The following is a 16,389-nucleotide window of genomic DNA, read 5'->3' as shown; positions in this document are numbered from 1 at the left end:
GCTGTGCATGGAATCAACCCAGAATTTAATTATCCCAAGTGGACGGAATGATATGAAAAACACAATTTCATAATTGGTTAAAATTATTTAATTTTATAATTTTTATTGGTAATACATATATCATCCGTTCAGGTGCTTGCCATTTTGAAAATTGCGCAACAAGGTGATTGTTATGAGTTTTCGTTTATGCTGACCTAGTTAATGTTCGTCTTCCCAAGTGGGTGAATTTATAACTAGGTACTGCATAATACAACAAAATAATGTGTACTATTTAAAATGCATGTTGTAAAATTATGAATGATTTGTATGTATTGATAAATATTAAAGTGCTACGTGCTCTGTAAACATAGATGAACTGTTCAATAGTAAAGTGCTGTGTGCCATGTAAACATGAATTAACTATTCAGTGATAAAGTGCTATGTGCTGTCAAAGTGTATGTTCGAAAAATACATATGATTCATATATTGACCTGGGAGGCTGTGTTACCCTTGAGGGTGCCTCTATGGTCTGAGTGTATACTGTGTGGGCTTAAAACCATTCAAAATACTAAAAAATACTAAAAGATCCTAGGGTCCAGATGATTCTGATGGCGCTGATGGAGGCTGTATGTTGCCCTCACGGGTGCCTCTACAATATGAATTAACCTGCCTAAGTGACTGCTTTTAAACAAGGACAGGGAGATTTGTGATTTCATGCCTTAATCAGAATCATGAGCTATTAGTAGGACCCAAGTGGTTCTGTTGGGACAATGGAGGCTGTGTGTTGCCCTTGCGGGTGCCTCTACAATATAAATTGACCCACCTAATAAGGCTTTTTGAACAAAACAAGAACAAGAAGGTATTTAAGATATTGTGCCATTACCAGAGCGTGGACAGTTTGTTGCCCTTGCGGGTGTCTGGCTCCGATCAAACACTGAAATGAGATTGCACTTAAGAATTAGAAAGAAGGGCAACCATAGAAGGTACTGTGACCATATGTTACCCTCTCCTATTATTAAAGGGCCATATCTGGTGTATTAAAGTACATAATGCTGTATATAAAAGAATAACATTTCATAGTAAAGCGGCAAACATGTTAAAATGGATAGCCCACAGTTTTACAAATGGAATTGTTGGATAGTTAAAAACAACTGAGGGTTACAGATTAGGATACAAGATATTAAATAGTACAATCATATATTAAAATCTGCATGTTTAAAGCATTGAAATGACAGTGTTTTAGGTATTAAGATTATCACATTATCCCTTTCTTGGTCTCATTGGTTGTTATGGTGGGCTGCCTACCATGTAATTGTATTCTTAAAAATAATTTCCCACGAAGATCACCTATTTAAAAAAGGATACATATTGTGCATTATTGACAGCAAAGCACTGAATCTAGAAATGCTTACCAATCTCTCCTATTTTCCACAAAAGTGCATATATAAAACTGTGATTAAAATATACTTATTGGAAAAATCAATAAAATATAAATGCAAAATACTGCATTCTTCTGAGTAGGCGTCCAAATCGTACATAGTGTACTAAAACTTCACCTTTCATATTGTCGCACACTACGTACAGAGAACAGGAAAATGATCGGAAAATGTTCACACTCAAAAAAACCTGGCAAAACAGATACACACAGCATTGTGTAACAATCATGACAAACATAGGATTTAAGATCCCAGGAATACATATCATTTTTCGTCACGATTGTGACTTCCCGGATGTTTGGTATTAAAATCTACTATGTATCTTGATTCCATTTGTCTCAAAGTCCGCAATCTGTCCCCTCCTCTTGAATGGATTCCCAACGAATCAATGATGGAATACTTGAATGTGCTAATGTCATTTTGGTGTGCCTCTTCAAAATGTTTGGCAAGTGGGTAGGACATATCGTGATTCTTGATTGCACGTAAGTGTTGTAGTATTCGTAATCTGGCTTCCAGTTTTGTGTTGCCAATATACCATAGATTGCATGCACAAGTAATCACATGAATGACAAATTGAGTGGAACATCTCAGATCTTGTTTAATCTTGACTACTTTCCTAGTTCGAGGATGTAAAAAAGCTTTGGTGTTCATTCCATGACGGCATGCTTTGCATTTGGCACAGGTATAGAAACCTGATGGTTTAGTAGTCAACCAGGTGTTAATGCTTGGTTTAGGCGATTGAAACATACTGGGAGATAGTTTCGTTTGTATAGATGGTGGTTTCCTATACGTTACAGTAGCATGGGACGACAAGTGTGGGCTAATGTCAGAATCTCGCTTCAAAAGATACCAATATTTATTCAGGCTCCGTTTGGTTATTATCTATTATATATATATATATATAATCATGTGCACAACTACCACAAGAGATGGTTATCCACCACTCCATTCTCTAGTATAACCACACTATAATTGAGAATGTATCCTTTTCAATTATTTCTTTCTTGGCATGAGGGTTTTAGATCATTCTCCGAGATCACTGTTGTAGCACCTGTCCCACTTGCATACCATCATCTCTACATAACCCTGTATCACAAATTCCCCATTTGCAATAAACGAAACCTAGGTGCAGAAAAACATAATCCCTTTATGAACTTCAGGACAAGCTAAGAAGTGCAAGGTAGAGGATTTAGCCTGCTTTTCCTACTACTACTTACTGAAGTGATTGATTTGATTGCACCAATCAGTCAAATGTATTAAAGTTAAGCATGTGGGAAATAAATGGTTTACAGCAGAACTTAACTAAGGCAATTGCTACGAATCACGGAAGACTGGACGTAAATCGAGGAAGACTGGACGTAAATCACATCCTTCCCACGATGTAAGCTGTAAATTAAATAATGCCAGAATTCCCTATAAACATGCCATCTTTGAGGACAAAACAATATTATGCATCTCAAATAGAACAGTTTCCCTTTTCTTCGAAAGACATTTTTTAATTTGTGAACAATCTCAGGAATCCCCATCTCGGCTCGCCTCCTCTTCCCTCTTGATGTAACAAGATCCGGACTTTATTTTCTTCTTCTCAGAGAAATGTTTCTGAAGATTCTATTTGAGATCACGTCTTTGCAGGCCACTTGAGGCTTGGTTGACTAGCAACTAAGACTAATCAGCCAATCTTCTCCAGGGTCTGAAAGCTATTGCAGCGTTTGAATTGCATCTCCTTGGACGAAACTAACACTTTCGCAGTTGCACTGAAATCCACTAATTGCCATAAGGACCTGTGGCCCTCCTTTCGTGTAAAGCATTGTGCTGTAGCTCTGAGACCTTTTTGTACATTTATTTATGCTTTTACCAAAGGCTATGTTCCTGAGGTTCTGAAGGAGGTATGGGTCACCCCTCTTTTGAAGAAGCCTGATCTCATAGCAGCAGATGATTGTGCTAGTTATCGTCCTATAATGATCAATGCTTTTCTTTTAAAGATTTTGGACCAGGTAGCCACTTCTCAACGTAAAGGTTTTCTTGAGGAATCTTCCCTATTTGGGCGTTAATCTGGGTTTCGTGTTGGTAGAGGCACAGAATTGGCTTTGAAGGGTATGAAAGACTCCATATCACAGATTCATGATTATAACCATGTTGGTGTGTTGCTACTTGCAGACATTTTTGCAGCTTTTGATGCCATTGACCACTCTATTTTATTACATCTAGTTACGTTTATTATTAATATACTTAATAGCCATAAAATGATTTGTATATACAACATTTAAACATACAAAATTGAACATGCATGACCTGATCCTTACAATTACACTTCAAATCATATTAATAGATAAACCCTTGTGACATAATGTAACAGTCAAGTAAAAACATATTACATCACAGTCACCATCCTCGATACATTTCAACCTGGTGATTCCACAATCAAAACCGTCAATTTGGGTCATATTGGATTAAATGTGATAGTGTTACAACAATTAAATATAAAACAGTTTAAAAACTACTAAACACCTGTCATTGCATCACTAATCTTTAAAATCTCGACAATGCGTAGATAAAATGGAACCATAAAATATATCAAATTACTTTCATTACCATTCTTAAGAAATTGCCATATTTCATGAAAATTGCTTGTGTCGGTCTTATTATGAAATGTTTTTAAATATATATTTCGTAGTTGTAAGAGGCATTCACATTGGATCATAAGGTGTATCCGGGATTCCACTAGATTATTTCCGCATAAGCGGCACATGCGTATTGCTCTAGGCAAACCCAGCTGCACAACTTTGGTTTCCAATGCTTCACTAGTGTTAAACTTCATTGACAAATAATTGCAAACTATTTTAGGACTAGGGAAAGCGTTAATATATTGTGATATGGAGACAAATCATGGTGATTTTTTTTAATTTGTATTGCGCATATCCATAAGGGAACCTAGCAGAGAACTGCTTTTAGGCGCAGATGGACTAGTTAGTGAACTTTGTTAACTTGCTTTCAAGACCCAGATATTTATCTGAACAAGTATGTTTTTAATTGTTTCTTAAAGATGGCAAGGGAATCGATCTGGGGTAATTGTACAGGGATAGAGTTCCAGGCACGGGGCCCTGCAGAGGAACAGCGTTTATCTCCACAGGTGGTGGTTCTGGTGAGCGGAATTACCAATAAGCTTTGTCCCAAAGATCGCAATCTGTGAGTAGGACAGTGTTTTACAATTTTGGATGTCAGGTAGGACGGTGCAAGGCCATGGATGCACTTCAAAACTAGACTCCATATTTTTAACTGTATCCCTTGCTGCACCGGCAGCCAATGCAGACTTCTGTGAAAGTCACAGATTGGTGTCTTACGTGGTGAAGTAAAAATCAGACGCACTGCCGAATTTTGAGCGGCCTGAAAGCACCGAAGTTGATTTTTCGGTATGCTGGACAACGAGACTTTTCAATAATCAAGTTTGCGATTTGTAAGAGTTCCTACCACCAGAGGCCAGTCATTCTCAGAGATAAACGGTAAGAGTGGTTTGAGAAGTTTCAATTGATAATAAAATTACTCATTTCATTAACTTGTGAGTTGCAGCTCAAACTGGTCTGCCAGATGCATCCCAGATTCCTCACTGACTGACTATTTGGTTGCAGAAACTTGGACAGGGGATCAAGGGTAGCAGATTAGCTAATGTATTTTTTGGGCCAAGCACAATCTGTTTTTAGATGGGTTCAGCTGGAGTTTATTTTCCAGCATCCAGGCTTGGATCTTTGCTGCACACTTTAGAACTCGCTCCAATGCTTCCAGTGGTTGCCTTAGCTGATCATAAATTTGTCTATCATCCGTATATGAATGATACTGCAGATTGAATTGAGCAAATAAATTAAGGAGCATTTAAATATGCACATTAAAAAGCAAGGGTGACAGAGGAGCCCGCTGGTACTCATATCACTGGTAACGCCTCAGAGAGGTAGGGACCTGCCTTAACCTGTTTAGCACGGTCCGACAAGAACGAGGAGAACCATTCAATGGCCTCTCCAGATATGTGAGTCACTAAATGCGTTCTGGATTTAAGTATTGCAAAATACACTGTGGCTGCCGACAGGTCGAGCATGTCAAGCATGCTGATGTCGCCCCGATCAGCAGCCTCCAACAAATCATCCCAGATAACCACAAGGGCTGTCTCTGTGCCGTGACCTGCCCTGAATCCTGACTGAAAGCAATCAAGAACATTGTTTTTTTCCAAACCTTCCTGCAGTTATGTCGTCACCACTTTTTCCATAATTTTAGCAGGCCATAAGAGGCTCGCAATTGGGCGATAATTGGACAACACTTTATAGTCCAGGGTAGGTTTCTTTAGTAGTGGTAATATGATTTATTTTAATTGTTCAGGTACACTACCTTGGATGAATTCACCAAAGTCTGGATTGGTTTACTGAGAACACTTGCATGTTTAGCCAGATAGGCCGGAATAGGGTCATAACTACGTTTGTTAGGTCTCAGGTTTGCAATCATTCTCTTGATACATTCCTCAGTAACTGGTGAAAAAATAAACTTTGATAGTCTTTGGGCTATGAACCATAGGGCCGATCGTGACCTCGGGAGGAAGGGCCAAAGCTTGGGCATCTATATTACATCTGATAAGATCTATTTTCTTTAAGAAAAATGAGTTTAAATCATTAACCATCTTTTGAGTTATAGGCATGCTAGTGTTGAATACAAGTTGGATTGGAGACATTTTTTATGGCCATAAACGGGGCTTTTGGTCTATTTGCAAGATGAATCTGTCTTTGGAGTCAGAGATTTGGCCAATAGATTATTGTCCTTCTACCTTTTTAGTGCAAGCTAAGCCTCAGTGAGGGCAAGTTTCGTTCTGGTCCTGAGCCATTTCTTCTCCGTTTTGCGGTATAAACTCATGCGTTTTCCATTGTCCACTATACCATTAGTTATCACGTTGATTTGCTGTTTCAACATTTTTCAAAGGGGCAGCAGTGTTGTAATTGATCTGCAATTGTAGCATCAGATCTGTATATAATACTGTACAGGTAGATTTGGATTGTGCTACCAATAAATTATATACAAGCTCATTTTCCAAGGTGCTGTCGAGATCCTTTTTGCAGCAGCGAAATTCTGGGGGAGCGTTACCTTGGTTCTGACTAGGGTATAGTTAGTATCCAAAGTGAAATGTACCAAATAATGGTCTGAACAGCTAACTGGTTCATTGCCAACATTGTGTAGATTTAAGCCTCTGGACTGTATAGAGTCCAGGCAGTGTCCATTTTTATGTGATGCTAGGTCGGAAAGAAGGTGGAGATTGTGTGTTTCAAGAGTATCCATTAAGTGTTTGCAATCATTGTCATCGTACCAACTGCACCAAATGTTTAGATCCCCGAGGAGAATTACATTGGGGTGGCAGTGCTTCTGCCCCTAGATAGGCATCCATAGTGTTTTAAATTATGCTGATTACATCCAGTTTGTGTTCCAAGTAGATCAGGACCCAGCGGCCAATATAGCTGATCTTCAACACATTTTTAGACTTGTTGAACACTGGATTACATAAAATTGGCTTGGGCTGAAGCATAACCGAGATATGCTTGTTGATGCAACTTAGCCCTAATATATGTTGGGAGAACACACTATAAAAACTCACACCAAAGTTTAAACTCTAGGTGTAGTCCTAGAATTCCCCTGTCCTCGGATCCACAAATAGTCATATTGTCTCATTTTCAATTGAAGATTTTAAGGCAGATCAGACCATTACTTTAGGAAAAGCAATCTGTGGTTATAGCCTGTGCTATTGTGTGTGCATGCACCTGGATTAATCTAATGCCTTATGCCTTATTAATCTAATGCAGGCTCCATGAAATCCGACCTGCAGAGGCTACAACTAACTCAGAATAAGACGGCCCATATTAAACCCCCAGAGACTACCTTTTTCTCCTGCATTAAACTTCATTGGTTACCTGTGAAAACACGATTGATTTCAAGCTTCTATCTACAGTCCATAAAGCCTACTATGGCTTTGTTCCACTTCATATTAAGAAGCATTGGATATTGTTAGCTTCGATGAGGCCCTTGATATCCGCTGCCGGTTATACCATGATCGGCTATCGCTGCAGACTCTCAAAAGGTATTGGTCGATCATGCTCAATCAATTGTGCTAAACTCCAAAATGTGCTTCCGAAGAAATTTGGGTTGTTAGTGATCTAATGGTATACAGGAAGAAAATAAAACCATTGTATTATAGCTACATTGTAATGCTCTGGCGATACAACACCATAACATAAATCACAACCTACTTAATCCTCCCACATTATTCTTGGTTGTTTTTTTAGTAAAGCAGCTATACAATGTGTTTTCATTTCCTGGTGGTTTTAGATTAGATGAAGCATGCAACGGTTCCAACCCCTCATGCCAAAGGTTATAGACGCCAGTTTCAGCCCTCTTTGTAGTCTATGGTACTTACATCCTTTTCTGTCTTGATCATCTTCATTCAATCTCTTACACGCCCATTGTAGCTTGGGCCTTCAGGATTCTTATGTTTTTGCCATACAATGTTTCCCCAGAACCAATCCCAATGCCTGCAGGTTGCACACACATTCATTTAAATAAATGTATAGATATTTAAATTTTATTTTGTCGGAATGTATCCGAACATACAGTTTAATATTCATTTGTATTTGTACTTTCGTTAACCAGTGTGGCTGTTTTATCACTTTAGCCCAAAACGCCATAATCGTGCAGCATTCCCAACACATATGAAGGCCCTTCTTGGCCACCTCTCCCCCCCTCCTTCTCTGCCTTTCCCCTGTTCTCCCCAGACGAGGTTTCTAGATAAGTCCAATCTGTGAAAGTCTCGTCAAAACAGGTTCATCCCTGTTCCTCCAAAACCATCATGGACCACTTTGATTCCCTGGCTCCTGCCCTGGCTGACTTCTGCAACCACTCCTTCGCCACTGGAGTCTTCCCCCCCCCCCCCCCTGAAGCACTCCCTTGCGCACCTTCTTCTTAAACCCTCTGCCGACCCCTCTTGCCCGGCCAACTATCGCCCAATCTCCATCACTCCTTTCCTGGGCAAACTCTTTCAAAAGCTGGCCATCTCCCAGCTCAATTTTCACACTGAATCTGTTGGTTGTCTACATGACCATCACTCTGGCTTCAGATCTGCCAGAAGCACAGACACTGCTCTCTTGAACATCCGTGAAGACCTGTTCTCCAACCTTGATCCCAACACCCCCTCTGTCATCTTGATCTCTTTTCTGCCTTTGACACGGTCAACCATGCCATCCTGCTCAACCGTCTCCATGATAACCTGGGGATCACCGATGAGGCCCTGGCGTGGCTGACTTTTTTCCTCTCTGATCGACCCTCCGAGGTTCAAATTTGGTCCTTACTCTACTCTATCTCTACCTGTGGTTTCCCCAGTGGTCTAGCCTCTCTCCCTGGCTGTTCACCCAATACCTGGCACTTCTTGCCCACCACATTGCTGCACTCTGCCCCAACTTCCAGTGCTATGCGGATGACACTCGGCTCATTTTCAGGCTTCCCTCAGCCACCTCTTCTCACTCTCTCATCTGACTGTCTCTCCGCCATCCAGGAGTGGTGTGCCGCCAATGATCTCTGCCTTAATGGCAGTAAGACTGAGCGTCTCCTCATCGGCACACCCGCTCCCTCCTTTCCTGTCACTCTCTAGCCGGCCTCGCTTGGCCATCTTCGTGCTCCCACCTGTGAGGCCAAAAACCTCAGGGTCATCTTCGACTCCACACACACCTTCTCTCCTCACATCTCCGTCTCGAAGAAGTCTCGCTACCAGTTGCACCTCCTCAGAGGTATTCTTCATTTCCTCTCCTTCCCCTAGAAGCTCACCGTCTCCAGAGCTCTGGTTCTCTCTAGGCTGAACTATTGCAACAGCCTCTTTCTAAATCTGCCTGCTTCTACTCTCCACCCTCTGCAACTCATCCAGAACAGGACTACGAGACTTGTCCTTGGCCTCAAGCCCAGTGATTGTATCTCTCCTGTGGCTGCGAGGATTAAATTCAAAACCCTCTGCATTGTACACAAGGCCTTCTGCGGCCTGGGGCCTCAATACCTTGAACTCTACCTTTCTAAATATCCTCCTTCTCAAGCTCTTCGCTCATCCAACTCCCTCCGGGTCAGATACTTCCCCAAGCAACGAGTTGGGGATAGATCTTTTTCTTCGGCTGCAGCCTTCCTCTGGAACAGCCTCCCTGAAACGTAAGGCGAATCCTCTCCGGTTCCGGAAGCACCTCCCAAAACCTTTCTCTTTGCTTCTGCTTTTTCTCCTCCTCTCCCCTGCTGACTTCCTGGCTGATACTGAAACTGCACTGGTTACCTGGCCACCCTCTGATCTCGGGCCCAGGCCCCTTCCACCGCCAGTCACACTCCTGCACTGCCCTACTGGCTACCCCCGCACTTGGGGACTGTTTCTGTATCCCTACAGTAACTTTACCAGCACTTGCCACCTGCTGGCTGTACTTTTTACTTATCTTACTATCCCATGTACTGCACTACCCCTCTCCCCTCCCCCTCTGCACTTCCCTCATTCCCCTTCCCATGCACTTGCGTGATCTGAATGACACCTGGCCTCGTAGGATCGCTTGTCTGTCTCCCCTCTGTTCCCCCTCCCTTGCCTCATCGCGCCTTGAAAAACTTGTGTATAGGCACGTTATAAATGCCATATCATCATATACCTCTATCCTTTTCACACTGCCTGCAGCGTGGATCTACATTGATTGACCTGTGGTTTCTACTGGCGTCACGTATGCCCCATTACACATGTATATTGCACCCAGCCAAACGTACATTTCTCAAACTTTCATCTACATTAATAATCTGGCCCAATCCTCATTTGTCAGCTGATGCCCAAATCATTGTTCCACTAGTTCCTGCCCTCCTTTCCCATCAATCCTGCCTTATGTAATTCCGTTACACGCCTACCACCGCCTATCAGCCCGACCAGTTTTGCATTTATTTCATGCACTTTAGGATTACATGGGAATCCTAACCATAATCTTCTCACATCTGCTGTCTGTTTAGCAAACTCCAGAAAGTAATTAATTACACCAGTGGGTATTATTGCCTTAGTTCTTGATAGGGTTATATTCCTGTCACCGGGATATAGGTCTCCCACCTTTCCCTTATGTTATCATGGCTTTTATAATGCACAGCAAATACCCAATGGTGTCTAGGCACTATAGGAACCAGAATAAGGCACTGAACGTCACAAGGATTGCATAGAATGGGGGGGGGGAGGGCGGAGGGGTGTATGAAATATAGCCCGATCTTAAGAAAAGATTTTAAGACATTGTTGGAAAGTGAGGAGGTTTCTCTTTTCGAAGCAGATCTGGAAGAGTATTCCCGAGTCTAGAAGCTTGGAACACGAAAGTACGACCACCCTGTCTTTCTGACACCTAGGAATAATCTGTTTCCTGACCAAGCTGGCTCTTTAGGACCAGGAAGTAGTATACAATCAGAATTTAGGTCCAAGTCTGTTAGAATCAGGGTTTTGTCAGTTTTAAACACCAGACACATGCTCTTGAATATAATCCATTTTTTAATAGGGGGCCAGTGTAGGGAGCAGAAAGCTGGGGTAATTAAAGTAGTTCTCGACTTTCAATAAAATTCTAGCCATGCGATTTTGCACACTCTGGGGATGTTTGATCAGTCGATTAATAGCACCTGTTTAGAGCATCTAAAGTCTGGTAATGAACCGCTGGTATCCAAGCTAGAGTCTGGTGAGGGAAGAAGAGAAAAGGGATAAGGTTTAAGTTACCTACCTGTAACTATTGTTCTCCAGCATGGGTCTTACATGGATTCACATGCTCAAGAATATTCCCTGTCAGGCTGAGAATTCTCTGTAAAAGAAAATAGTTTCACTTTCACTTCAAAATTGGATTTCTCCTCTAAACCAGTACTGCCCCCAGCCAATGATGGTCCTCTCCTTAAGATCCACCCCTGCTGGCCATCTTCAGATTTGCTAAGCACGTAAAGCAGCAGTATGAACCAAGAAGAGCCACAGAGTTGGAGGGAGGGTTAGCATATGAATCCATGCCACACCCACGCTGCAGAACAATAGTTACAGGTAAGTAACTTAAACCTTCTCCAGCATGGGGTCTGGCATGGATTCACATGCTCATGAATAACTATAATAACTATTACACAGCAGTACATATATACAACCACAGGAGGTGGCAATGCTCAACAGAAGCAATAAACACTCACCTCTGGAACAGAATCGCATCCAACAGGTTGCATACCGCTGCTTGGCAGACTGGAGACTTCTCCCTGGAATCTCTGTAGACGCAGTAAAACCTTGTGAAGGTATGCGTGGACCTTGACATAGAAGCCTTGCAGATGTTGAGCAAGTGCACACCAGAGAGGAACGCTGTTGTTGCTGCAATGGCTCTGGTGGAGTGGGCTCTCGGTCAGCCTGGCAGCGTCCTGCTAGCCAGACGATGACAGTGCATGATGCATCCGAAGAGCCACCTGGAGATGAAAGTCTTCGATAAGGCCTTTCCTTGATTTACAGGTCCAAAGTTGACGAACTTCTGAAGTCTTCCAAAAATTCTCAGTTCGTGCCACGTAGAACCTCAAGGCATGAGCAACATGCAGCGAATTCAAGGCCCTTTCCGCTGGCAACGACTGATTTGGGAAGAAGACCGATAACCCCAAAGGTTCGTTGAGGTGGAATTCCGGCGCCACCTTTTGGCATAAAGGTGGGTTGTGTACACAGTACCACCCTTGAAGCGTGGGAAAACAAGTAAGGCTGCTTGCAAGACAGAGCCTGAATCTCCCCGACCTGCCTGGCCAAGGCGATAGCCACGAGTTAATCAGTCTTCCACTAGAGAAACCTGAGCGGGATCTGAAGCATAGGTTCAAAGGGAGCACCCATGGGCTTAGTTAGCAGTACATTGAGCGCCCAAGCTGGGGCAAGAACCTTCACTGGCGGGAAAGTCCTGAAGAGTCCTTTGAACTCCTTGACGAGTCGTGAGACCACAGCAAAGGTCTGCCTGGAGACCTGGTGTACCTGGATATGGCGGCAAGATGCACCTTGATGGAGGTGTGAGCCAGTATTGCTTTGGCCAAGGAAAGCAAGTATGTTAGGGGTTGTGGGGCCGTGACACGCAGCAGGGTAATCTTCTGAGTCCGGCACCATACAGAGAAGTTTCCATTTGTGTCTGTAGCCCTTAAACGTTGACGAGGCTATGGCCCTGGCCAGGATGTCCTTACATTCTGCTGGAAAAGCATAACCTCCAAACTCTAGGGCTTTAGGGGGCATGCCCTCAGGTTCAGAGACTCTGTCATGATGTAGAATATCCCCGCCCCTCTTCTCTGGCGATACTGTCTGAGGACAGTGGCAGCGTGATGGACAGGGCCACTGAGAGACACAGCAGTCAGTATCTCAAAAGATGTATTCTGCCTTGACATCCCTCATACTAGATGGCTGTGAAATACCGGCTTGGACTCCCAGGTTCAGAATGTGTTTGTGGTTAAAGTTTTCCAGTTTGTTTTGGTTGAGAGGTCATGCAAAAATAGGCATTTACCCAGTTTGTAATTTTGTTTTTTTTTGTTTTATTCAGCTTGTACTGTCATTAATTAAAGAAAAATCTTTGCTAGCACTCTGGATTTTAGAGCCATGTCACTTTGTCATGACGTGATACATTAACACTTGTTTACATCTGGCCATCTTTTACCTCCAAATCCAGCGCTTTTGTGATACAGAGGGAGACGAACGTGATCATTTACTCACTCTGCTCATTGGGTTTAGACCAGATGCCAAACTCCCACTATACTCTTGTCTTCCTGGGCAGGGTAAGCATTGCTACATGCAACCTACCTTTAATGTTGGTGTTCTAAGGTGGGGGTAATGTTCTGTTTCCTAATGCAGTGCATTTTATTCAGATTGGCAATTCAAAATGCTGCAGTGTTCTCTGGAATGTTCATTTTGCAGAGCATTTGCATTACCAGTAAATCACCTTTAATCTGTCTTCTCTTTCCTGAGTGCACAATGCTGAGGCTGCTTTTCTCTTTTTCAGAACCAATTAACACTTTCCATGGCATACAGAAGAATGAAGATGAGCCAATCCGTGTCAGCTACCATCGGAACATTCACTACAACTCTGTGGTAAATCCCAACAAAGCCACCATTGGAGTGGGGCTGGGTCTTCCCTCCTTCAAACCTGGGGTGAGTCCTCTGCTAACTAATGAAGAGCATCTCATCATTTCTTCTCCTTTGTGCAATATGGTTAGTTTTAACACCCATTTCCGCAACGAACTAAATGTCTGCAACTCCAGCCTGGGCACTCTGTAATATTCACTCAGATAAGCCTCCTTTCCTTGAGATCACTATGATGATATTGGCTGGAATATAATTGCCTATTAGATTAGAGGTCTAAGGGCAATGCAGACATTTCCCCATATCCTTGTGCAAGAAAGGTAAGTGGTGTTGCACCACCTGTAATGTTATCAGTACAGGATCTGCCGCTGCGGGACAATGACATTGCAGAAATGCCAGTGTGGGAGAATGTATACACGCATGTTCTCAGTTTCAGTAGTCATGTTCATGCTTTACAAATTAACAACTTGTTGCAGTCTCCAATGTCAAGGTCTACAATCGTGCTTGCTTTCATGATGCTTAAAACATTGCCCCCAACCAATGACATTCATCCTCCTTAGATCCACACCTGGTGGCCATCTTCAGGTTTTTAACACATGTTTCGAAGGGATTGTGTCCTCCGACGTATTCCTTATCTATGATATTTGTATCTCCAGCTTGCTGGCCTCGGAAAAAAAAATTCCCAGTAGAGGGCGCTGTGCGTCGACGTCCGTCGAGTAGGTGTTCCTCAACAGTCACTGTATCGACGCCGACATCATCATGCCTAGAAAGGGACACGCGCAGCGTCCGTTGCTCAGTTCCGTTTTTCCGCGCTTCGTGTGCCTCGGAATACCGTTGCTCAGTTTGTCACTCGAAATATATTCATATTTCCTCGAGAAAACCGACTCGTACTCGATGGCTTCCTCCTCCGACCCGACAACTCCTCGGTTCGGTTTCAAAAAATGCAGAGACTGTGGGAAGAAAATGTTGTTGACGGATCCTCACAGGATCTGTTTGTGGTGTCTGGGAATCGAACACCAGTGTTCGGAGCGTGGGGAATGCCTATCCATGACGGCGAAAGCCTTGAAGGAGCGTAAGGGGAAGCTCGAGAGAGGTAGGTCAGGTTTAACTTCCTCGAGAGTTTCCGCGGTAGAGTCGAGACGTTAGTCTCCTCACCGTCGAAAGCATTCTCGGTCTAGGTCTCGAAGTGGCTCCCACCACTCGTCGAGGTCTAGACACTCGAAAAAGAGACGTAGAACATCTCCTTTGTCGTCTTCTAGTTCCCCTGAAAGAGTAAATTGCCCCACAAAACACAGCTCTCAGGCTGAGTGGGAGGAATTCAGAAAAAAGATGCTAAGCATCTTCGAGAAAGCGGCCTCGACCCCCTCGAAGTCAGCTGAGGGTGATACCCCGGGTGGAAAGCCCAAAAAATCTAAACGCTGCGAGTCGCAGCACCCGGCGAAAGAGTCGACCCGAAAGCGCCATGAGCCATCGGGAAGTAAAGCATCTTCGACGCCATCGTCGAAAACCCCTTCGAAGCATAGATCGGCGCCGTTGTCGAAGGGTTCTTCGACGCACCCGTCGATCGAGTCAACACCGGCGCCGATAAAAGAAAAACCCACGGCTACTCCACAGCCAACGGTTACACCGAGAGCCTCCGACACGACGTCGAACGTCGACATCCTCGAGCAGGATTCCGATCCTCTCGAGTTCTTCGAGGCCTCTTCCAGTTTTCTCGACGCCTTTGTCGGCACCTTCGAGGATTTTTACATCGGCGTCAACGACAACCTTTTCAAGGCCACTGATGATGGCTCCCTCTGCTTTAGAGATGGGTTTTATACCATTTCACAGGCCAGAGCATCCCCCCTTAACTTCAATTTATGAAGAAAGGGAAGATTCTGATCAAGAAAGGCCTTTTGGGCTGCAGAGGACTACATCCCCTGAACCAGAGACTTTTGCCTCTGAGGAAAGAAGGTTGAAAGACCTTCAGGATACATTACAGGAAGCAAGTGGCCTAGACACTTCCCCAGAAGTGGAATTAGTCAAACCAGACCCAGGGGAACATGCTGAAACCCCTTATAGAACCCTAATGTCAAGAATTATGGAGTTCATGGGTTGGTCTACGTCTTCGCCTCATTTTCAACAGGATGACCTCACAGATATTCTGGATAAAGGTCCACAGGAGGATCCTGTGGTTCCCTTTCATTCTGCTTTACAAAGAAAGATTTTAACTAACTGGGCAACTCCTGACGTTGTCCCTGCGGTTAACAAGAAGTTGTCTGCGAAATATAGGGTATCTACTGCTGACCCTGAATACCTATCTAAGCACCCTACTCCAGAGAGTCTGGTGGTCCAGGCTGCAACTTCATCAGGCAGTACATCTGCATACCCCACTGCTACGCAGGATAGGGATGATAAAAAAATATGATGCCATGGCTAAGAAAGTCTTCTCGGCCTGTAGCATGGCTTTAAAATCTATTAATGCGACCTGTACGCTCGCTAGGTTCAGCCATACTCTTTGGGAGTGTGCTTCATCAGCGGCTGACTGCCTCCAGGAAGGAGAAGAAAGGGACGCATTTTTAAATATCAGAGATGGTAAAGATGCAATGTGTGAGTCCCTTCAAACTGGCATTGATTCTGCTGACAGTATCAGCAGGGCCATGGCAGCAAGTACCACAATCCGCAGGCATGCGTGGTTGAGAAAGTCCGGCTTTGCTTCTGACGTACAGGTCAGACTGTTAAAAATGCCCTTTGACGGCTCTTCCCCGTTTGGCAAGAAGGCGGATGACAGTTTGGAAAAACTGCAAACTTCTAAAGCAGCAGCCAAGTCACTAGGGGCTGCAATCCGCCAAACTAATTTTCGTCCCTCAGGATCCTCTTGGAGAG

The 16,389-nt window shown here is 43.5% G+C and overlaps 1 protein-coding gene across 3 annotated transcripts in view; it reads left to right on the top strand.

Annotated features, from left to right (window-relative positions):
- The window catches only part of OTUD5 (OTU deubiquitinase 5), a 731,936-nt gene that overhangs the window by 405,671 nt on the left and 309,876 nt on the right, over positions 1–16,389 (top strand). For all 3 annotated transcript variants that reach the window (XM_069645483.1, XM_069645484.1, XM_069645485.1), the window contains exon 5: positions 13,445–13,593. In XM_069645483.1, coding sequence (XP_069501584.1) covers positions 13,445–13,593 — 149 coding nt within the window. The remainder of the gene's footprint in view (positions 1–13,444; positions 13,594–16,389) is intronic.

This window comes from Ambystoma mexicanum, chromosome 2p (assembly GCF_040938575.1).
Source record: "Ambystoma mexicanum isolate Mex_15411 chromosome 2p, UKY_AmexF1_1, whole genome shotgun sequence".
Taxonomy (NCBI): domain Eukaryota; kingdom Metazoa; phylum Chordata; class Amphibia; order Caudata; family Ambystomatidae; genus Ambystoma; species Ambystoma mexicanum.
Note: the sequence above shows the minus strand (reverse complement) of the source record. Positions and strands in the feature narration are given on the sequence as shown.